The sequence below is a fragment of the Lepidochelys kempii genome, chromosome 6 (genome assembly GCF_965140265.1).
Source record: "Lepidochelys kempii isolate rLepKem1 chromosome 6, rLepKem1.hap2, whole genome shotgun sequence".
NCBI lineage: Eukaryota > Metazoa > Chordata > Testudines > Cheloniidae > Lepidochelys > Lepidochelys kempii.
Window position 1 is genome coordinate 72,485,331 of NC_133261.1, and position 22,798 is coordinate 72,508,128.

Genomic DNA, 22,798 nt, shown 5'->3' on the forward strand with positions numbered 1-22,798 from the left:
GTGGGGCCAGCCCAGGGAGGCCTGAGCTGATCTCCCGGCGTGGGATTTGAGCCTGTTGTACCAGGGAACATGTAGTACCACTAGCACCGCCTGCCCCTCCCTAGCAGCTGTGACAGACAGCACGGAGCCGGCCTGGCAGCTACTGAGGAAAATAGAAAAGAGCAAAAACCTCGAGCAAGCCCCGTGAAAAAGTATGAAGAATTTGAACTAGTAGGACCATTTTTTTTTTTAGTTTTTCTATAAACATCAAGGGGGCGACTAGCCCATCAAGGCGGTAAGGGAGGACTCATGGAAGGTAAGGCAATTGCGGGAAAGCAAAATTAATTGTTGCTTTGGTCTTCACTGCAGAGGACGGAAGGGAGATTTGTATACCAGTCATTCTTTGTCACTAACAAACCTGAGGAACCTCTCAGATTGAGGCATCAGTGGAGGTGGTTTTGGAACAAACTGATTAAATAGTAATAAGTCACCAGGACCAGATTGCCTCTGACGCATCATCCACCAGGCATTGTCAGAAGACAAGATACTGGGCTAGAGGGATGATTGGTCTGACCCAATATGGCCATTCTTTTGAATCTACTATTGTCCTTGGTAGTTTGTTCCCATGATTAATCACCCTCACTGTTTAACATTTGTGCTTCGTTTCTGAGTGGAAGGTGTCTGGTTTCAATTTCCAGCCATTGGTTGTTGTTATACTCTATATTAGGTTAAAAGACCATTTTTAGGACACAGTAGGCTCTCCACATGAAACTATTTCTACACCAGCAAGCCCTGCCACCCCTGAATCTTTTTTGGTAAGACCATCAGAATTATGGGTTGGTCTCTCACTGTAAAGCATTTTCTCTAGCCCTCAGGATCACTTGTCTTCTCACCCTTTTTTCCAACATCCCTTTTTAAAATGCAGACATCAGAACTGTACACACTATTCTAGTATCCATGCCATAAACAGAGATAAAATCTTCCTACGCACTACTTCCATTTATACATCCAAGAATAACTTCAATCTTTTCAACACAGCATTGCAGTGGGGTCTTATGTTAAGTTGCTTGTCTACTATAACTCCTAAATCCTTTTTAGTCCCTACTTTCCAATATTCACTTGCCCCCATTCTGTAGGTGTGGTCTGCATTCCTTGTTCCTAGGAATCCAATTTTGTATTTGGCAATATTAAAATGCATTACTTGAATAGGTCCAGATTACCAAGCAATCCAGATCCCTTGGTATGACGGCCCTGTCCTTGACATTGTTTACTACTGTCATCTGCAAATGTACTGATTTTATATTTACTTCCAAATCACTGAAGAAAGTGTTAGTGGATCAGGCCTAGTACTGATCCTGCATAACCCCACTAGAAACAGACCCATCTGATGTTTCCCCATTGACAACTATTTGAGATTTGTCAGTCAGTTCTTAATCCTTTTAATGTGTGTTTGATAGTGTAGTGCTAATTTTTAATCAGTGTGTCATCTGGTACTACATAGGTCTAAGAATCTCAGTATATTGTATCTATGCAATTATCCCCTCACAGAATGAAACCAAGGTAGACAAGATCTCTTCCATAAAAATCATGTTGAGCAGCCTTATATTGCTGTCCTTTAATTATCAATTGAATCATTTTTTCCCATTATTTTCCCAGGATTGATATCAGACTAACCTGCCTCTGATTACTTTGGTCATCTGTTTAAACTTTTGACTTCTAGCACAACAGTAGCACTTTTCCAGTCTCCTGCAATATCCCTGCTATTCCAAGATTAAAAATAATCAGCAAGCCTTGAAGTTCTTTGCCAACACTTATGACCGTTGCATGCAAATTATTCAGGCCTACTGACAACTTCTGGAAAGGATAAGAGGATGTTTAAACATCCTTGTTTCAGTTACTAGTGGACTGGAAAGTACTTCCTCATGTTAAGTGCAGCATCCTGCTTCTTTGTAATGACAGAAGTATTGAACACTTGTGTTTAAATTGATAGATGAACTCATCCTCAGATCTCTACCTTCACTGACTGTTTCGATTCTCAGCTATAATTAAACGCAGTCTGTGGGGTAAAGCACATGAATGCTACCAACAGGGCTTCTGTTGAGATGTGCCCACAACTAGGGGATTCTTTTGTAGGATCTTAGATCCATCACAAGTCCATGTTCAGATTGAAACTCAAATCTTGAATCTTTGACACTGCTTTCCCACACAGCAACTTATTACGCACCAAAACACTACAATAAAAAAAAGTGTAGATTGCAAAAATCAACCCCCCTCCCCTAATTTAAAGCTATAACTTCAGTTCTTTCCTGTTATGCAAATGCATTATGCTAGTCTAGTTAAATCAGCGCACACATACCTTTTCCCCCTCAAGGATCCTTGCTCCTTTTGTTACACTGTAGATCTACCTTCACTACTCAATTATAGCTTGATAGCTAGTAAAAAAAAACAAAAAAAACAAAAAAAACTTACACCTCTCTCATCAGCAACAAGCCCTGCATACTCCAACTGGTATGTAAAAGTCAAGCTTATTTCTGCCCTCACTCCCTCATGCATCAGCCCCACACTAAGGTGTTCTACAGGCTCAAATTAGTCCTCAATTATACCTTTACACTCTATTTGTCATCAATGCAGTTGCATAACTAGCAGCAAAATATGGCCCTGAAGCAGACTTTTAAACTTATGCATAAGTCAGTATAGCATTCAGCTCCCTGTCCCAAAGCTGTGTGGACTCTAAAGTGTCACAGTACACAACTAGATATGATTAAGTATGCAGAGCATATCTAATGTATTTTTTAAAATCAGACTAGAAGTGCACTTAACACAGGGACTAACAGGATGGTAACAGGAAACAAAGGGTAGTTTAGAACAGTGGTTTTCAAACTGTGGGTCATGACCCAGTACTGGGTCATGGAATGTAAGGCACTGGGTTGCAGCAGCTCTGGTCAGCACCTCCAACTGGGCGGTTAAAAGTCCTGTAGGTGGTGCTGCCTGGCTAAGGCAGGCTAGTCCCTACCTGTTCTGAGACCGCCCTGTACCCCAGAAGCAGCCAGCAGCAGGTCCGGCTTGGGGTGGGGGGTGTTTTATGCCACAGGGCTGTGTGCGCTGCCCCTGCCCTGAGCACTGGCTCTGCACTCCACTCCAGTTAGTGGGGACTGGGGGTGGGGGCGGTGCCTGCAGGCGAGAGCCGGACAGAGTGGGGGGGGGGGCAGTGCCTGCAGGTGAGAGGTGCATGGAGCTGCTCGTGTGTCTCTGCCTAGAAGCCTGACCTGCTGCTAGCTGCTTTCAGGATGCGGCACAGTCTATGGTGCCAGGACAGGCAGGAAGCCTGCTGTAGCACCCCTGCTGTGCTGCTCACCAGGAGCTGCTTGAGGTAAGCCTATGCCCCAACCCTGCACCCCAATCCCTGCCCTGAGCCCCCTCACCAATCCTGGAGCCCCTTCCTTCACCCCTAACCCCTCATCCCCAGCCCAGAGCCTGCCTCCCCAGCCAAGCCCTGACCCCCTCCTGCACTCCAACCCCTGCCCCAGCCCTGAGCCCCAACACCCTGAACCCCTCATTCTCAGCCCCACCCTACAGCCCTCACCCCAACCCTCTGCCCCAGCCTTGAGCCCCTCCCACACCCCTCATACCCAGCTCCATTGCATTGTGGGCATCAACAATTTTCTTTAACTGGGTCACCAGAAAAAAAAAAGTTTGAAAACCACTGGTTTAGAACACTGGAGAGCCGAGTATAGAGCAGTAGGCTCAAGTTACTTATGGACTCATGGGTAAGTACTGCTAGTCTTCCCTTTAACAGATGCCCTGTTATGGAGCTGAGGCTTAGAATAATCTCTTCCCCAGTTTGAACTTCCTTGCAGGGTGGGTAGGATGGCAAATGACTGCTTGTTTCAGTTAATTATAGGATTTTTCATAATCTTCTTGAAGAAAGGAGATCACTTTAGGTTGCTTTCTGAAATGTGCAGAATCAGACTGTAGAGCCTAACAACAGCCTTAAGATTGTTCTATAGTGAACAGAGTCTGTCAACACCACACAGGCACAATTTTTACAGTGAAGACTTATTTATGGATGGATAAATACAGAACTCATTGGGACAATAAGGCACAACAGTTGACTACAATTACACAGGCAGAAGAAATAGAGAAACATCTTTTAAATAAGCAAATCAAAGCCTATAACATCTTGTGTACCTTTCCATTTAACATAGTCACATTCCTTTCCTTTTTACAATTCCTATTTTACATATGGTCATAAAACCAGAATGTTTCCTTCTTGTACAGAACAGGAATCTTTTACAATTCTCCAGCCTTACTATTGAATTGCAGTCTGAAAATTTCGAAGTGCAACATCTTTCTGCAACTCAGAGTGTCTGAAGAATCCACTGAAGGATTCCTTAATACAATTAAGTAAAGGAACTAAAGAAATCCATTTGAGGGTTGAATCTTAGCTCAATACTTACAGAAACTTACGTTAACACGATGTGGAGGTGTGTGGAAGCACTTAAACACTGATTCTTCCATAGAGATGGACCTCCAAGTCAACTCAAGACACTCCACTGGTACTGGTTGTCAGATCATTTGTTGACTTATCCACATGTGCACAAGAAGCTGTGTAGCCAATGAATTTGGAGGTGAACAACTGAACACATGCATTGCTTTTGAATCCTTGATTTAATATATAGTCTTGCTGTTAAGTTTTTAATTTAAAAAAGTTATCCTTTCAGTTGTGTTGGTTTCATAAAGATTTGTGGAAAGTATCTGATCAAAGTATTATATTCTAAAATCTCACCTTTTAATTTGAACTGGGATTTACTAGGCAATTCCTTAAAAACAGTTGTATCTAAACTGCCATGAAAGTGTTCCAAGTGCAGCTAAACTAACACCCACAGTGCAGATCACCAGCCAGGGTGGGGCTCAGATAGATGTTACCCAAAAAAAAAAAATCATTGGTTTTCAAATAATCTAAGGATTAATATGAAAGCAGCACAAGGTGTCACTAGAGCTATTACCACTGGATGGTGACAATGACATGAAATCAGACTTTGTGCATGGCTAGTTTTCTTGAATTATAAACACCGGTAAATAAATCTGCACTAATGAAAGCAGTAAATTGTGATGGTGGAGGTAAGAGTGCCCTGTGGGAAGGAACAGTCATACAGAAAAGCAACCTAGGGAGGGGTGCTTTGTGGTCCACTGGCAGTCAGAGCCTGCAAGCTGCTCTTAAGACAGCCACTTCTGCACCTGGTACTGGGGTAGTTTGAGGGATCACTAGGTGGAGTCCAGTTTGTTCCACGGAAGTTGCAACCTGCAATCATGACAGATTACTCTCCCCACTGTGGATTAATTCTACAGAATCCAGTCATAGCATTTGAGACTGCTCAGAACTGGCACAGTATTCCCAATCCTACAGTCCTGGGAAAGAAGCTACATGACTTAAATGATTAATTTAAGGTCGCTCTAAAGAGCAAATCTGGAAAGAGGGAAGAAAGGTCTTAAAAAAACCAAGCGGGGAGCAAAAAAGGCAGCTCTGTTGCACTAGCATGGGAAGGAAAAAGGCAGTGCTACTGACACCTAGGACTAGCTGAAGTTTCACACTATTCTTCACTATACACTACTCCCAGTAAAAAAAATTCAGATGGCTTTTCTGTGGGATATCACCCCCTTTTTGGCTTCCTAGATGTAGAGCTCCAGAAGAATAAGTTTGCAGCAGCAATACATAGGAAGGAAAGGCGATCGTTATAGTCATACAGCAATGCAGAGGAAAAATCTGAAATAGGGACTTTTTAATGCTCCATTCCAAGCTGCACTGCAGCCACTTCCCTTTGTTCCTGCTACACAGTGAATGTTCACCTTTGTGAAACAAGCTGGTGAGGGATTGCAGATGTGTTTTTCCATGTACCAGTAGCAATGCACTATGGAAAGATAGTGGGGAGAAAATGGAGTTCTAGTCCTTAGAAATTAGGAGTGGTAAGGAATGGGTCTCCCATCCATCAGTGAAGAAATCGAATGCTCATTTTCTGCTCTACATCCACCTTCTCCAAAACCTGCAATAAAACCAAGAGACAGCTGGTTAAGTCACTTATGTACACAGTTCTGTTCCAGTTAAAATGTTGAATGATATTAAAAAAGCAAGCAAAAGGAGTATGGGGCATCCTGGCAAGCCAGTCTTTCATCTGGAGGCTGCTAATGCTGTGCCCCAGAAGCTAAGCTTTCCTTTTAAAAATTAAGAAAACCACAATGTGAACCAAGTGTAACTAATATAGTAATAGCGGCAAAGAGTCCTGTGGCACCTTATAAACTAACAGATGTATTGGAGCATAAGCTTTCGCAGTTGAATACCCACTTGGTCAGATGCGTGTAGTGGAAATTTCCAGAGGCAGGTATAAATATGCAAGCAAGAATCAGGCTAGGGATAACGAGGTTAGTTCAATCAGGGAGGATGAAGCCGTCTTCTAGCAGTTGAGGTGTGAACACCAAGGGAGGAGAAACTGCTTTTGTAGTTGGCTAGCCATTCACAGTCTTTGTTTAATCCTGAGCTGATGGTGTCAAATTTGACAATGAACTGAAGCTCAGCAGTTTCTCTTTGAAGTCTGGTCCTGAAGTTTTTTTTGCTGCAGGATGGCTACCTTTAAATCTGCTATTGGGTATCTAGGGAGGTTGAAGTGTTCTCCTACAGGTTTTTGTATATTGCCATTCCTAATATCTGATTTGTGTTCATTATTCACCCACGAAAGGTTATAGTTCAATACATCTGTTAGGCTATAAAGGCGCCACAGGACTCTTCGCTGCTTTTACAGATCCAGACTAACACGGCTACCCCTCTAATACTAATATAGTAATGTCAATCTCCAGACAGCCAGAAACAGCTAAGAAGTGTGGACTATCCTCCTTTGTTAACCTTTAACTCATGTGACAACCTCTTAACAAGTATCAACACTACACAGTAGAACCTCAGAGTTACAAACTGACTTGTCAAGCACACTCCTCATTTGGAACTAAAAGTACGCAATCCGGTAGCAACAGAAACAAAACCAAATACAGTACAATACTTTGTTAAACTACTAAAAAATAAAAAGTTTAAAGAAAGATTTGACAAGGTAAGGAAATGGTTTCTGTGCTTGTTTCGTTTAAATTAAGATGGCTAAAAGCATTTTTCTTCTGCATAGTCAAGTTTCAAAGCTATATTAAGCCAATGTTCAGTTGTAAACTTTTGAAAGAACAAAACGTTTTGTTCAGCATTAAGAACATTTCAGAGTTACGAACAACGTCTATTCCCGAGGTTTTATCATTTTTCACTACTGGACAAGGTATATGGGCTTGTCTACATCAGGAATTTGACTGGCACAGATAAAGAATAATTACTCTGCTTTAGTTATGCTAGTATAATTCCCCTGGGTGATTATTTAATAACATGGAGTAATTATTCCGCTATAACTGTGCCAGCCAATTTCCCCATGTAGGCAAGCCTCAAGGAAGGAAGTAGATTATCATTTTCTGATCTACTGTGATCGGAGTCTCATTTTGGGATCTCAAATGGACCTTGGAAGAGCACTATTTTTTCCCTAGTTTGACTCCTGGCACAGGCCATTTAACTCTCTCCCACAAGAAAGTTACCCTTGTGGTGGGCCTCTTGCCTGAAAATCTGCTTGACTAAAAATTAAAAAAACAGATCCAGCTACATAACCTCAGAAGAAAAAGTTCACAGAAGAGGTATACAGGCTGATTGAGGGATTATACGCTGGCAGCACAGCCCCAGAAGTGAACCCTGCCCTTCAAGAGGCTATGATCTCATTCCCTCTGCTAGGGCACAGGGGAATTATGATATACTGGGAAGGACTGCTACACTAACTGCAAAAATGAAGGGTAGTATCTTTTTGGCTCATTTCCAACTATTTATGTGACTGCTCAGTGATGACCACAGTCAATCACTTCCTGTAATTCAAAAGGTTAATTCCCAACCTTGACAAACTCTGTGAAGGAGATGGCACTGTCTCCATCCTGATCAGCCTCCTGGATTGTCCTGTCAGCAATACTGCCCAGCTGCTCGTCTGAAATGTTTACACCAACCATCATCCGCAATACCTGCAAGATACAGAAAGCCCAGGAAGTCTGAATATCGCTATATAAATAACCTTTAAGCTAAGAGTGTTATGGGAAGATTATTCTGAAAGTCTTGTGCAGAATTTATGCACAGTACTCGGAACAAGGATACCATCCAAGTAGCAACTCTGTGTAAACAGAACACAGCAGGACCCTTGTTACTGTCTGGAAATGTTTTCTATGATCAAGATTTTCAGTTCCTCTTGTACACCGAACCTATTGACCAAAATTGCCTCCACACAAGTACAGAATATACAAGAATGCCTTTATGTGCCCCCTGAACAGAAGTGCAAGCTTCTTCCTCATTCCCAAAAAAGTGGAATTCAAAAAAGAGCTCCTACAAAGTGAGTGAATAGGATTCTCGGAATATTTTTTTTTTAAATCTGGTAGTTTCAACTATTTTTCACAAGACTGACAACTGCTTGATTTGACCTTTCCCTGTTTAGGTTTGTTTCGTTGCTTTCTGAAGCCTTGCAAGTTGCAGATATGCAATCAAAACTGCACTAGTCAGCTCTTCTCCTTCCTGCCAGTTTGTAAGGTGCTTTTCTGTGCTGAAGACAGAAGTGAGCAGTTTTGATCAAATGCAGTTCCTTGCTCAACATGAGCCACAAATTACTGCCTACTTGGCAAGATTAGTAGAATGCAGTTACTCCCAACTCAAATCTAGCCTGATATGCAGATCCATGCCATTACAGTACTTATTTCTTGTTGCTTTGCTCCATCCAGGAAGAAGGCAACAAAAGCTTTATCCCCCTGGGAAAAAACTGATCAGATAAACTAATCCACCTCAAAAAACAGACCCATACCTAGTCTTGTTGTCCCGGCCATAAAAACTAAGTATGGTGGGGGTTTTTTTTGTAGGGGCAGGTTACATCTGCTCATCTCTGTGTTCCAATGGAAGTACAGTCATCCATAAATAATCAAACATGTTAAAAATTAACCTAATGCTCTGCTGAAGTTTTTGATGGAGTAGGAAGTCTATGCTCTTACTGGAGATTGAAAGACAAAAGTCACCATATTTTTGAAGCTACAGGTAGGCAGAGTCCAGTCAGCCATACATTTTTGAATGGCCTGTAAAACTGGTCTAACCACAGTTGCTTGCAGATGCTCCAACTATTAGATCAAAGGCTGCCATTAGACTTCTTCCATATTCTAAAGCTGTTTTAGGTCGATGGCACATTTTTTGGGAAGGTCACCCAAGTGCCCAACTTCCAATAAAATCTTTCACATGTCAATGTGATGAGCAGGTCAATTTCACTCTTTTACAAAAAGCATTCTTAGGGAAAGAATTTCTTTAAGGGTTAAAGTTGCAAGCTCGGTCATCTAAAGACCAACGGACTCAATTTAAGTCCCATTCTAGCCCAAAGTGCTCTTTACCTGAAGCAGCTCATCTCGGGATATCTTGTCATCTTTATCCAGGTCATATAGTCGAAAAGCAACTAGAGGGAAGGTGAGAATGAGTCAGCTGAATTCAGGTACTATTTGTTCACCTTCCCCACCCACATACGTAAATTTAAAATTTCATGCACTCAAAAACATGGTTGTCCGAAAGCTGGCAGCAATGTAGGTGTTGGGTCATTAAAAAATGACCATTGATGTAAATATTAGACTACAGCTTTTCTAGGATCCTGTTAAAAATGTTTTATAGAATTATATAATTCAGAGTTCCCACCTACCATGATAATCAGTTTGTTCCTGCAATTTGCTAGTGTCTCAATATATGTAGTCCTTTTCAGAGGATTGCACATTATTGTTCAGAGACAACAGCCACTTAGAAATTACCTTTCAAGATCAAACCAGTAGTCCATCTAGTTAAGTATCCAACGTGACATGGGTCAGTACTAGATTTACAGGAAGACACAGCAACCTCCATAATGGACAATTCTATAAATAGCCTGCTTGCAGGGGAAGTTTCTTTCTAACCCTGAAACATGAGAGTTTATTTCTTTAATTCCATAAGGAATCATCTTTGCACTGTCACTTCTCTGACTGGCCTACACTTTGCCTTAAGTATATGGTCAAATCAGAGCCTAGAGAATGCTGATCAAAAGACTGCTGCAGACTTAGTATATAGGAGTAATTCACTTTCCACTCTGACCATACGCTTCAAGCAGAATAAGGAACAATCATGACAGGGGAGAGTGGGATGGAGGTGTGAAGATGAGTGGCAATACCATATCATATGAAGGACTGGAGAAATAGCAAGTGGTATGAGGAAGGGAACTGGAAGGCCCATTCATGGCTGGAATACTACTCTACTTCCAGAAAGCATCTCTCAGAACTGCTCTGACACCACAGCAACCTGTCATGAGACATTTAGGAAAGAGCTGAAATTAGTCCAGCATAATCAAGTCTCCAGAATCTCTGTACGTAACGCCATTTTTACTAAGCTTCAACATATCCTACTAGCTTCTGAAATGGCTATGGCAGCCTCTGTTACAGTCTACTACTTACAGGTTTTATAAGTCAGTTTGTATTTAAAAATAAGTACTGCAGTATGTCAGCTCAGTCAGTGTGTGTGTAGGGTCACTCTCTCAGGAAACATAAGGGTGGAAGACTAAAGAACCAGGAGGCAAGGAATGGAATTGTCCAGGTAGAGTGTGAAGTTCCTTACAGTGCAGCTTGTTACTCCGGCTGTTGAGTGGTTCTGGTCCATTCTGGTCTTTGCTTTTTTCATTATCTTCAATGGGTCGGAAGTGGGCCAAAGTCCTCATGAATCCACGGAAATTCACCTGGTCCTCTCTGCAAGGTATTACAACAGGTAAATTGTCTAAAATTTAGCATAATACAGGTTGTCTATTGCAGTTGTGAACTCAAGCTTCAGTGACCAAACAAGTCCCTTCGTGGTATTTCTGTAGGAGCAAGTTAATTGAGTGTTCTATAAATTTTTTATTTACATCCAGCAAGCCCTTGCCTTCTTGGTCTCCTTCAGTAGAGGGAAATTTCCTTGTGGTCATCCAGGAATTGCAAATGTTTTCAAGAGCAGTAGCAGAATTATTGGTGGATACATGATGCAATGTAGAGAGGAGGTATGGTCTGAGGTAGTAAAAAGAATCAAGATTTCTTAAGGTGAGGTTGGATAAGTCATTTAGTTTCTATAAAATAGGTACATTTACTCACCTCAAAACTGTTGTAGGGGGTTTAAGATTTCTAAAACATTTCAAAATTTCTTAGATGAAGCACAAAATGAGGAACCAAAATTTAGAAATGAACAAGGTTTGTGCAAGTAGAGTCTGAAAATCTCAGGCACTAGTTCTTTAAAGTGACGAACTTTGGGTGTCAAATTCGATACCTTAAAAGAGCTCTAAATTCAGGAAGTGTGAGATCCCACTTTCTCAAAATCATGCCCCTTTAAGGTGCCTCAAGTTGGGCAGCTCAGAAGTTCAGGAACCCCAAAATAATTTGTTGAAGTCTTGTACAAAGCTTTTTACTACAGGAAACCACACTACCTATGACCTCTCTTCTCAGGCCCTTTTTATCCAACAAAGGAGGAAGAAAGGCATAAGCCAATCTTGTTTTTCCCTTAGTGGGTCAACGCGGAGGAACTGGGGAGAAGGGTAGAGATCTAACACACTGGACCAAAAAGGGAGTTCCAGGTACATGAGACAGCTTGGTAGGCAAAAGATAGGAGAACACAGAATGACACAAAGGTGCTCTGAACAAAGTGAAGTGGTTAGGAGACAGATGAAATGCAGTTTATGCCAGACATTCAAGGCAAGGAGCTTACTGAACTGGAGGGTGAGAAGCCAGTGAAGCAACTACAACCCATGCAGAGTGTAGTCAGAGTGACAGGCAAGAAAGATTTTGCAGCAGATTTCTGGACTGATCAGCTGGGGGTGTGTGGGGGAGGAGAACATGAGTAAGCCCAAAGGAAATTGCAAAAGACATCCAAGGGCTTGGACAAGGGTCTTGGCACTGGCAATAGGAATGGATAATTTTGGAGATTTGAAACAGTTTGATGGGAAGAGAAAGAAGAGTCTGGTTTTAGCCATGTTAAGTTTTAGCTGGTGGTATGGTATCCAAGATGTCAGATGCAGATTTGAGGATCAGTATTGAGGTGGCAGCAGAAGCCATGTAGTAGGCTGACATTACCTATTGAGAAAAGGCCCAGGACAAACCCCTACAGAGAAAGGGGAAGAGGAGGCATCCCCAAAGATGATACTGAAGGATCAGACAGATACTAAAGTAACCTAGAAGAGCAGTGTCTCTGAATCCCAGAGAAAGTGTCTCTAGGAGGGTCCGACTGACCATAGGCGCCAACTTCTGCTGGTGCCGGTGGGTGCTTGACTCCCCTCTGCCCCCATTCCAACCCCTTCCCCAAATCCCCGCCCCGGCCTCACCTCTTCCCTTGAGTGCACCACGTTCCCGTTCCTCCTGCCTCCCTCCTGGAGCTTGTTACACAGCAAAACAGCTGTTTTGCGGCAGCAAGTGCTGGGAGGTAGGTGGAGAAGCGGGGACATGGCACACTCAGGGGAGGAGGTGGAGGCAAGGTGGGGCAGGGAGCTGGGCTGCCGGTGGGTGCAGAGCACTCATGGAGTCGGCACCAATGTGACTGACTACATCAAGACAGCAAGAAGAAAGAGGACAAAGAAGAGGCCTTACAGCTGATGGATTGACAGTCTGCCAAGCTGGAGACTGAGGTGCAGGACAACGCAGCTTACACTTGAATAAAGAAAAAAAGAGGACTTGTGGCACCTTAGAGATTAACAAATTTATTTGAGCATAAGCATCCGATGAAGTGAGCTGTAGCTCATGAAAGCTTATGCTCAAATAAATTTGTTAATCTCTAAGGTGCCACAAGTCCTCTTTCTTTTTGCAGATACAGACTAACATGACTGCTACTCTGAAACCTTACACTTGAATGTCACTTTTCAGTGAAGTTGATGATCCTGGGAGGAAGGCAAGGTGGTTTAAAGCAAGTCCAAAGGTGGAGAACCAGACAATTAGGGAGTAAAGCTGCTTGTTAAGAGATACTAGTGCTAGAAGTGAGTTTGTAGCTGATAAGTCTGTATTGTCTCCTCTATGCAGGGTTGCTGTTGCCATATTGGTCTCAGGATATTAGAGAGAAGGTGGGAGAGGTAATAGCTTTCATTGGATTAACTTCAGTTAATGAGAGAGAAGCTTTCAAGCTTACACAGAGCTGTTCTTTAGGTCTGGAAAATGTATTCAGCATCACAGCTAACTACAAGGTGGATCAGACTGTTTAACATAAGTAGTTGACACCATAGGCGCCAACTCCGTGGGTGCTCTGGGGCTAGAGCACCCACAGGGAAAAATTAGTGGGTGCTGAGCACCCACCGGCAACCAAGCTCCCCTCATCCCCCACCCCATCTCATCCTCCCCTGAGCATGCTGCATCCCCGCTCCTCTGCTTATCTCCCAGCACTTCCCACCTGGCTGCTGCCAAACAGCTGTTTGGCAGCTTTAGCACACTCCAGGAGGGAGGAGGAGCAGGAGGTGGGGAAAGAGGTGGGGTTGGGGCAGGGATTTGGGGAAGGAGTTGGAATAGGGGTGGGGCGGGGCAGGGGTGGGGCCTCATGGAAGAGATGGAGTGGGGGGGGGCTGAGCACCCACATGAAAGAAAGTCAGCGCCTATGGTTAACACATTTCAAGTCTCTTGGACTGTCACCAGAGGCATTCAGCAGCAAGATAACAGGAATGGAGAATAGGTTAACATGTGAACCAGAACTGAGTATTGATTAAGGATCATAACACCCTGATAAGGTAGGCCAGTGTCCCCATATTACAGATTGGAAACCATACAAAAAAGATGTTAAGTGACTGCCCAAAGTCACACAGCAAATGTATGGGAAGACTGAAGATAGAATCCAGGTATCCAATTCCTACTCCCATGCTTTAACCATAAACATACCTCTGATTAGAACTTTGCAATGTTTGTCACAAAACTTGTAGACCATTTGGAAATGCATTCAATAGGAACTTACCCCTCTGGGAAAAAGGCATTAATAATCCGGTCTCCCAGGGGGTTGATGGCAAGCTCAGGAATTCGTTGGAAGTCTTCACGGCTAAGGGAAGCAAGAATATGAGAGTCTTCATAAACTTAGCTGTAGAGAAAGTTGCATAAAGACTGAGTAAAGTCTAATGAGAGGATCCACAATACAGTACATCCATTTGGATTTTACTTCTTCAGCAAAGTACTTTGCTGTTTGCTTTCCAACCATAATAGTGCAATAGCGTTAAAAGTTTATTAATGGCACCCAAGACAAGGAGAATAGTGCTGAGTTTGTATTACATTACATGCCTATAATAGTGCTAATTTATCAAGTTAATAGCACTTCTCAGATACAGTGAATACCAATTTATGCAAGAAAATCTACCAAACAATTTTAGTTAGTTATCCCTCTAGAATGATTGGACAATATGCAACTACAGGAAAAGAAAGCAACATAATGAAAAGCAAGTAACAACTAAAGTAAATTTGTTTAGCAACAGAGTCACTTGAGTTGGAAGGAATTTTAGATTAGTTCATCTGGAGCGATGTATCACAGTCTTGATATCACCAAAAGCCACTAATCAATTTTCAGGTTTTAATTTCTTTCTGTCTGGACCCTTTGTTGTCTGATCAAGATATTTAAATAATGCTGTGGAAATGAAATTTGAGCTTGTTTCAAACAGGAAGCGTTCCCTGCTTTAGAACACTAGCAGTTTTCTATAGGCACCCATCGAAACTAAATAAGGTCAGGCTTGACAAAGCCCTGGCTGGGTTGATTTAATTGGGGATTGGTCCTGCTTTGAGCAGGGGGTTGGACTAGATGACCTCCTGAGGTCCCTTCCAACCCTGATATTCTAGGATTCTATGAAATACCTGTGCTGCTTAAAAACTACACTGGTAAACAAAGTTACATTAGTATAAAAGAGTTTGTACTTGTATAGCTTATTCAAATTAAGAATGCAAAATAAGCAACAGTAAAGCACCTTTATAGTTATACTGCTATGTTTGTAAAAAAAGTTCAACCAGTATAACAGTTGGTAATTGGTACTAGACTTCCTTATTCATTTAGGCCTGTGGCTGGAAAGGTATTAACGCATTAATTAGTGGTAGAGGCCAAGATGTACTAAAATGCTGGTTGAAAGTTTAAACACATTTTCGCCAAGAAGCAATTTCAAACTCTTCCTTGTTGGCTGCCCAATTTGTGACCTTGTGCCAGATTTGCAGAAATACTAAACACCGACAATTCCACTTGAAATCAACAGGAGCTCTGGGCACTCAGCCCTTCTGAAATTCAACTAAAAGGTCTCAAGTTGGGCACCCAAGAACTAGTTGCTTTTGAAAACTGTCTTAAGCAAATGAAGTGGTGATACAGATGACAGTCAGTTCAAGCTTTTCTAAGCACCAGGCCTAGTAATGCAGGAATCTGAACATGAGGACATTCTGGAGACAATTGTGAGCTACCACTTCACAGAACTATAAACATTAGACAGAAAGAGACCTATGGAGTCTAGTCTCACCTACTGTCAGTGGGAACTGCTCCCCACAATGTTCTCTAGTGCTCTTCCAGTCTAGTTTTAAAATTTCTCCTGCTGTTGCTATACTTGAGGACCCAGTTGTAGTGTAACTATTGCTGGGGTCCCAATCTAAGTTCCCTCTAAGCTGTGCGGTCGTGCAGCTGCCTCTCCCCCAGCATGGATCTGCCGTGGCAGGGGAGAGGAGCCCCTCCCAACCCTTGGCTCAGGCCAGGCCTGCCCGAGCTGCTGCAGCCAGGGAGAGGCGCCTCTCCCCCGGCCCCGAGCTGCTGTGGCAGGAGAGGGCTGGGGGGGAGGGAGGGAAGGAGAGTCCTCTCTCCCCCGTGCAGCCCCAGGGCAGCCTGCACCCCAAACCCCTCATCCCTGGCCTCACCCGTGCCTGCACCCCAATCCTCTTCCCCAGACCCGAGCCCCCTCCCACACTCCAAACCCCTCATCCCCAGCCCCACCCCAGAGCCCGCACCCCCAGCCAGAGCCCTCATCCCCCCCACACTTCAACCCTCTGTCCCAGCCCAGAGTCCCCTCCTACATTCCAAACCCCTCGGCCCCACCTCATGAATTTTGTTATGTGCACCAATATGGAGACGATGTGTCACACACTGCCTCCATACTGGGTGCACATAAAATTCATTCCACACATGTATGTAAAAAAGAGAGGACACTGGTCCCAATTATAGTATATTTGTCATAACATGGTTAAAACAGTGTGATCTTAGAGTACAGTGGGGAAATGGCCAATTTTTTTAACTGTCTCTGAACAATGCTACTGCCCTGTGCATGCCCATGCCTGTGTTATGCTTCAGAGACATGATTAAGACGCACCTATACATCAAAAATAGATAGCCATGTTGTAACTCAACCCCCTCAATATGGTTGTATTTGAAATAGACAAGGGGCACAGCACACAGATGCTGTGAAGCCAAGATGCGGTGAAGCATCTACACTGGGATAAAAGCCATTTTAACTACAGTGCTTTGGCTCAAATTCCGATGTGTAAGGCCCTACCAAATTCACAGTCCAGTTTGGTCAATTTCACGATCATAGGATTTTAAAAATCAAATTTTATGATTTCAGTTATTTAAATCTGAAATGTCGTGGTGTTGTAATTGTAGTGGTCTTGACCCGAAAAGGAGCTGGAGTGGCAAGGCGGAGGGTCACAAGGTTATTTTAGGGGGGTTGCAGTACTGTTACCCTTACTTCTGCACTGCTGCTGCGGGCGCTGCCTTCAGGCTGGGTGCCTGGCCAACAGCTGCTGCTCTCCGCCCAGCTCTGAAGACAGTGTCGTAGTAAGAGTGGCAATATTGCACCGCTCCTAAAATAACGTTGTGACCCCCCCTTCAACTTTTTTGGGTCAGGACCCCCAATTTGAGAAAAGCTGGTCTCCCCCATGAAATCTGTATAGTATATGGTAAAAGCACACAAAAGACCAGATTTCATGGTCTGTGACGCATTTTTCATGGGTGTGAATTTGGTAGGTCCCTACTAATGTATACAAGCCACTGAAATCAACTACTCCCACATCCTGTCTAGAATTTTCCATTGACATAATGTCAGATTCCTTGCTTGTTAAATTTCAGCTTCAGAGAATTTACATTCAACATTTCAGCCTCATGTTGTGCCTGGTTTATGGTAAGAGTTTAACAATTAACTACAAGTAACCCCTAGGTTTTAAATTCACTTCTATTTTTGCTCATTAAGGGGACATTATGGGGTAGGTATTATAATTGGAATAGCTGTAACAGCCATAAAAATAACTGAATGCAGAACGGCAAGTTGTACCTCATTTTATACACCCAAGGCCCCTCAGAGTCATTAGGGACCTACTTCACCTGGCTGAGGCCGGAGCCTACAGGAAATCGGATGTTCTATTTCTTCCTTATTCATGGGGCCATAGCAGCAGGCTTCTCCCAATGAGACTTTCCAGGAACCTTTTTCTACTATAACCTTGCTTAAAGGTTGTTTTGCCTATGATCTTTAACTGCAAATTGGTTAGTCTGCATAATAAAGAGCATCCATGACATTTTTCAGTACTAAACAAGAGTTTCTGCTGCAAACAATTAGTAGCTTCTAGGTAGGCTATGCATTTCTAAGCTGTGGGATGTGTCTTCTGAAGGGAACACAAGAGCCCAACATGGGGGACACACCCATCTCATTGCCTTGTCCCAAGCATCTGCAGGGCCATTGCTGGCCACTCATTCTTTCACCCACTACTGCTCTTATGTTTGGTCTTCCTTGACTAGGTGGTCACACATAGTGCTGTTCCCCGATGTCTGACAAGAGAGGGAGCAGCACTGTATAGAACTGAGGAAAGAACTGAAGAGAGAATGTGACAGCAGCTGTGGGAGTAGATAAATGGAAGACCGTTCCCAAAAGTGAGGAAATGGGAAAGGGAGGAACTACTGGAGAAGTGGAGAGAGAAATAAGTGAAATAAAGGGAGGAGAAAACTGGCAAGGAGAGCAAAGCTTCGTCTATGCTGGTTACAAACACACAAACTTTGGGGGAAGTTTCCCTGTGTAGACCAGGCCAGAGAACTGGGAAACATGTGTCAGTAGTGGAAGAAAGAATTAGAAGAGAAACGGGTAGAGAGGAAATGAAAAACAGAAAAAGCAGAAAAATACAAAGGAGATTAAATGTGTAAATGAGTCAGGTGAGATGGGAGTGGCACTATACGCAAAAGCAAGCATAGAATCAAACATAGTAAAAAAAATTGAGTGACTCGAAAAAAAAAAAAGTGACTCATACACTACTGCAGAATCTCTATAGATAGAAATTCCATGCTTGAATAATAAGACTAGCAGTAGGATACACTACAGCCCACCTGACCAGGATGGTGAAGGTGAAATGCTCAGGGAGATTACTGGGTTTTCTGTTTTTGTAGCCTCTCTAATGGGGGATTTCAGCTGTTCCCATATTGAATGGGAACATGTCACCTCAGTACTGATACAGAGACAAAAATTTATACACACCATTAATGAGTGATTCTTGGAGAAGCTAGTCCTAGAAGCCATGAAGGGAGAGGGAATTTTGACTTAGGACTAAGTGACTCGCAGGATTTGGTCCAAGAAGTAACTATAGCTGAACCATTCAGTAATTGTGACCATAATGTAATTAAATGCAACATCCTTGAAGAGGGAAAATACCAAAGAAACCCACCACAGTAGTGTTTAACTTCAAACAGGGGAACTACATAACATTGAGGTGGCTAGTTAAACAGACATTAAAAGGAATAATCACAGAAGTAAAATGCCTGCAAGCTGCATGGAAACTTTTCTAAAAATACTCAGAGGCTCCAACTATACGTAAACCCCCAAATTTAAAACCAACAAAAAATCTGTAGTATGAGGGTCAAAAAATGCCATCATGGATAAACAAAGTAAGAGGTGGTTAAAGACAAAAGGACATCCTTTAAAAATTTGAAGAAAAAAAGGAGCATAATCTCTGGCAAGTCAAGTATGATTAGGCAGTCTTCTTAGTAATGCACCACCCCCCCTTGCAGCTCCCAATGGCCAGGAATGGGGAACTGTGGCCAATGGGAGCTTCAGGGGAGGTACCTGCAGGCGAGGGCAGCGCACAGAGCCCTCTGCCCTCCCCTCCTCCAGGGACATGGTGCTAGCTGCTTCGGGTGTGGGGCCGGGGCCTGCCTTAGCCTCACTGCGTGCTGCTGCCACCCCGTCACCGCTCCATGTAAGCGGTGACGGGCTGGAGCCCGCACCCTGGTCCCCTCCCGCACTCTGCACCCTGTCCTGAGCCCCCTGCCGCACCCCAACCCCCTGCCCTGAGCTGTTTCCTGCACATCGCACCCCCTCCCACACCACCTCCTGCACCCAACCCCCTGCCCCAGCCCTAAATTCATGGTCGTGCATGCAATTTTCCCACCCAGATGTGGCCCTCTGGCCAAAAAGTTTGCCCACAACTGGGTTAGATGATAAAGGCAAAATATCATAATGCCACTGTACAAATCCATGGCACACCCACACCTTGAATACTCCACGCAGTTTTGGTCAACCCATCTCAAAAAAGAGGTTTGAACTGAAAAAAGTATAACGAAAGGCAACAAAGGTAACTGGGGGTATGGAACAGCTTCCATATATGAGAGATTAAAGAACTGGGACTGTTCATCTTAGGAAAAAAAGATGACTAAGAGGGGATATGATAGAGGTCTATAAAATCACGAATGGTGTGGAGAAAGTGAATAGGAAGTGTTATTTACTCTTTACAACACAAGAACTAGGGGGTCACCCAATTAAAGTAACAGGCAGCAAGTTTAAAACAAATACTTCACACAACGCAGTCAGCTAGAATTCATGGCCAGGGGATGTTGAAGGTCGAAAGTATAACTGGGTTAAAAAAAAAATTAGATAAATTCCTGCAGGATAGGTCCACCAATGGCTATTAGCAAAGATGGCCAGGGATGCAAGCCCATGCCCTGGGGAAGGAAGAATCACACAGTAATTGCCCTGTTCTGTTCATTTCCTCTGAATCATCTAGCACTGGCCATTATCAAAAGACTGGATACCATTGGTCTCATCCAGTATGGCCATACTTATATTCTAGATGTGGTATTTGCATCAGAGCACGAAAAAACAGTAAATTTATTTTAGATAAAATTAGAACCCCTCTTCCCCCTAGTACGTGTGAAACACATGTCCACACACATACACACTCCAACCAATTTCATAGAATCATAGAAGATTAGGGTTGGAAGAGACCTCGGGAGGTCATCTGGTCCAACCCCCTGCTCAAAGCAGGGCCAGCACGAACTAAATCATCCCAGCCAAGGCTTTTATCAAGCTGGGCCTTAAAAACTTAAGGATGGAGGTTCCACCACTTCCCTAGGTAACCCATTCCAGTGCTTCACCACCCGTTTAGTGAAATAGTTTTTCTTAATATCCAACCTTTGGGCCAAAAGAAATCTGATGAGGTTCAATAAGGATAAGTGCAGGGTCCTGCACTTAGCATGGAAGAGCCCAATGCACAGCTACAGACTAGGGACCGAATGGCTAGGCAGCAGTTCTGCGGAAAAGGACCTAGGGGTGACAGTGGACGAGAAGCTGGATATGAGTCAGCAGTGTGCCCTTGTTGCCAAGAAGGCCAATGGCATTTTGGGATGTATAAGTAGGGGCATAGCGAGCAGATCGAGGGATGTGATCGTTCCCCTCTATTCAACATTGGTGATGCCTCATCTGGAGTACTATGTCCAGTTTTGGGCCCCACACTACAAGAAGGATGTGGATAAATTGGAGAGAGTCCAGCGAAGGGCAACAAAAATGATTAGGGGTCTGGAACACATGACTTATGAGGAGAGGCTGAGGGAACTGGGATTGTTTAGTCTGTGGAAGAGAAGAATGAGGGGGGGATTTGATAGCTGCTTTCAACTACCTGAGAGGTGGTTCCAGAGAGGATGGTTCTATACTATTCTCAGTGGTAGAAAATGACAGGACAAGGAGTAATGGTCTCAAGTTGCAGTGGGGGAGGTTTAGGTTGGATATTAGGAAAAACTTTTCACTAGGAGGGTGGTGAAACACTGGAATGCGTTACCTAGAGAGGTGGTAGAATCTCCTTCCTTAGAAGTTTTTAAGGTCAGGCTTGACAAAGCCCTGGCTGGGATGATTTAATTGGGGATTGGTCCTTCTTTGAGCAGGGGGTTGGACTAGATGACCTCCTGAGGTCCCTTCCAACCCTGATATTCTAGGATTCTAACCTAGATCTTCCCCACTGCAGCTTGAGACCATTACTCCTTGTTCTGTCATTTGCCACCACTGAGAACAGCTTTACTCCATCCTCTTTGGAACCCCACTTCAGGTAGTTGAAGGCTGCTATCAAATCCCCCCTCACTCTTCTCTTTTGCAGATTAAGTAAGCCCAGTTCTCTCAGCCTCTCCTCATAAATCATATGTCCCAGACCCCTAATCATTTTCATTGCCCTCTGCTGGACGCTCTGATTTGTCCAAATCCTTTCTGTAGTGTGGGGCCCAAAACTGGACGCAGTACTTCAGATGTGTCCTCACCAGTGCTGAATAATCGCTTCCCTTGATCTGCTGGCAATGCTCCTACTAATACAGCCCAATATGCAGTTAGCCTTCTTGGCAACAAGGGCACACTGCTGACTCCTCCAGCTTCTCGTCCACTATAATCCCCAGGTCCCTTTCTGCAGAAATGCCATTTAGCCAATCGGTCCCCAGCCTGTAGCAGTGCATGGGATTCTTCAATCTTAAGTGTAGGACTCTGCACTTGTCCTTGTTGAACCTCAGATTTCTTTTGGCCCAATCTTCCAATTTGTCTAGTTCACTCGGGACCCTAACCCTACCCTCCAGCATATCAACCACTCTCCCCAGCTTAGTGTCCTCCGTAGACATGTGAGGGTGCAATCCATCCCATCATCCAGATCATTAATGAAGATGTTGAACAAAAACAGCCCCAGGGCAGATCCCTGGGGGTACTCTGCTTGATACTGGCTGCCAAATAGACATTGAGCCATTGGTCACTACCAGTTGAGCCAGACGACCTAGTCAAATTTCAATCCACCTTTAGTCCATTCATCCAATCCATACTTTAACTTGCTGGCAAGAATACTGTGGGATACCATGTCAAAAGCTTTGACAAAGTCAAGACAATCACGTCCACTGCTTTCCCCATATCCACAGAGCCAGTCATCTCATCATAGACGGCAGTCAGGTTGGTCAGGCATGACTTGCCCTTGGTGAATCCATGTCGACCATTCCTGATCACCTTCCTCTCCTCCAAGTGCTTCAAAATGGATTCCTTGAGGACCTGCTCCATGATTTTTCTAGAGACTCAGGTGAGGCTGACTGGTCTGTAGTTCCCTAGGTTCTCTTTCTTCCCTTTTTTAAAGATGGGCACTATATTTGCCTTTTTCCAGTTGTCCGGGACCTTTCCTGATCACCATGGGTTTTCAAAGATAATTGCCAAAGGCTCTACAATCACATCAGCCAACTCCCTCAACACCCTTGGATGCATTAGATCTGGCCCCATGAACTTGTGCATGTCCAGCTTTTCTAAATAGTCCTTAACCTATTCTTTCACCACTGAGGGCCGCTCACCTCCTCCCCAGACTGTGCTACCCAGTGCAGCAGTCTGGGAGCTGACCTTGCTTGTGAAGACTGAGGCAACAAAAAAAAAAAAAAAAAAAACACAAAACAAAAACAAAAACATTGAGTACTCCAGCTTTTTCCACTGTTACTGAATGGAGGGGGTAACCTAGTAAGGGCCCCACACTT

The 22,798-nt window shown here is 43.6% G+C and overlaps 1 protein-coding gene across 2 annotated transcripts in view; it reads right to left on the reverse strand.

The window, feature by feature from the left end:
- Window positions 1-4,019: 4,019 nt before the first annotated feature.
- The window catches only part of CHP1 (calcineurin like EF-hand protein 1), a 35,193-nt gene continuing 16,414 nt past the window's right edge, over window positions 4,020-22,798 (reverse strand). The window contains exons 3-7 of one of the 2 annotated variants that reach the window (XM_073348735.1): window positions 14,021-14,101; window positions 10,691-10,818; window positions 9,454-9,515; window positions 7,936-8,058; window positions 4,020-6,020 (exon numbers count right to left, since the gene is read on the reverse strand). In XM_073348735.1, the coding sequence (XP_073204836.1) occupies window positions 5,967-6,020; window positions 7,936-8,058; window positions 9,454-9,515; window positions 10,691-10,818; window positions 14,021-14,101 (448 nt within the window). In that variant the 3' untranslated portion in view covers window positions 4,020-5,966. The remainder of the gene's footprint in view (window positions 6,021-7,935; window positions 8,059-9,453; window positions 9,516-10,690; window positions 10,819-14,020; window positions 14,102-22,798) is intronic. The other variant, XM_073348736.1, reaches the window with a different exon arrangement.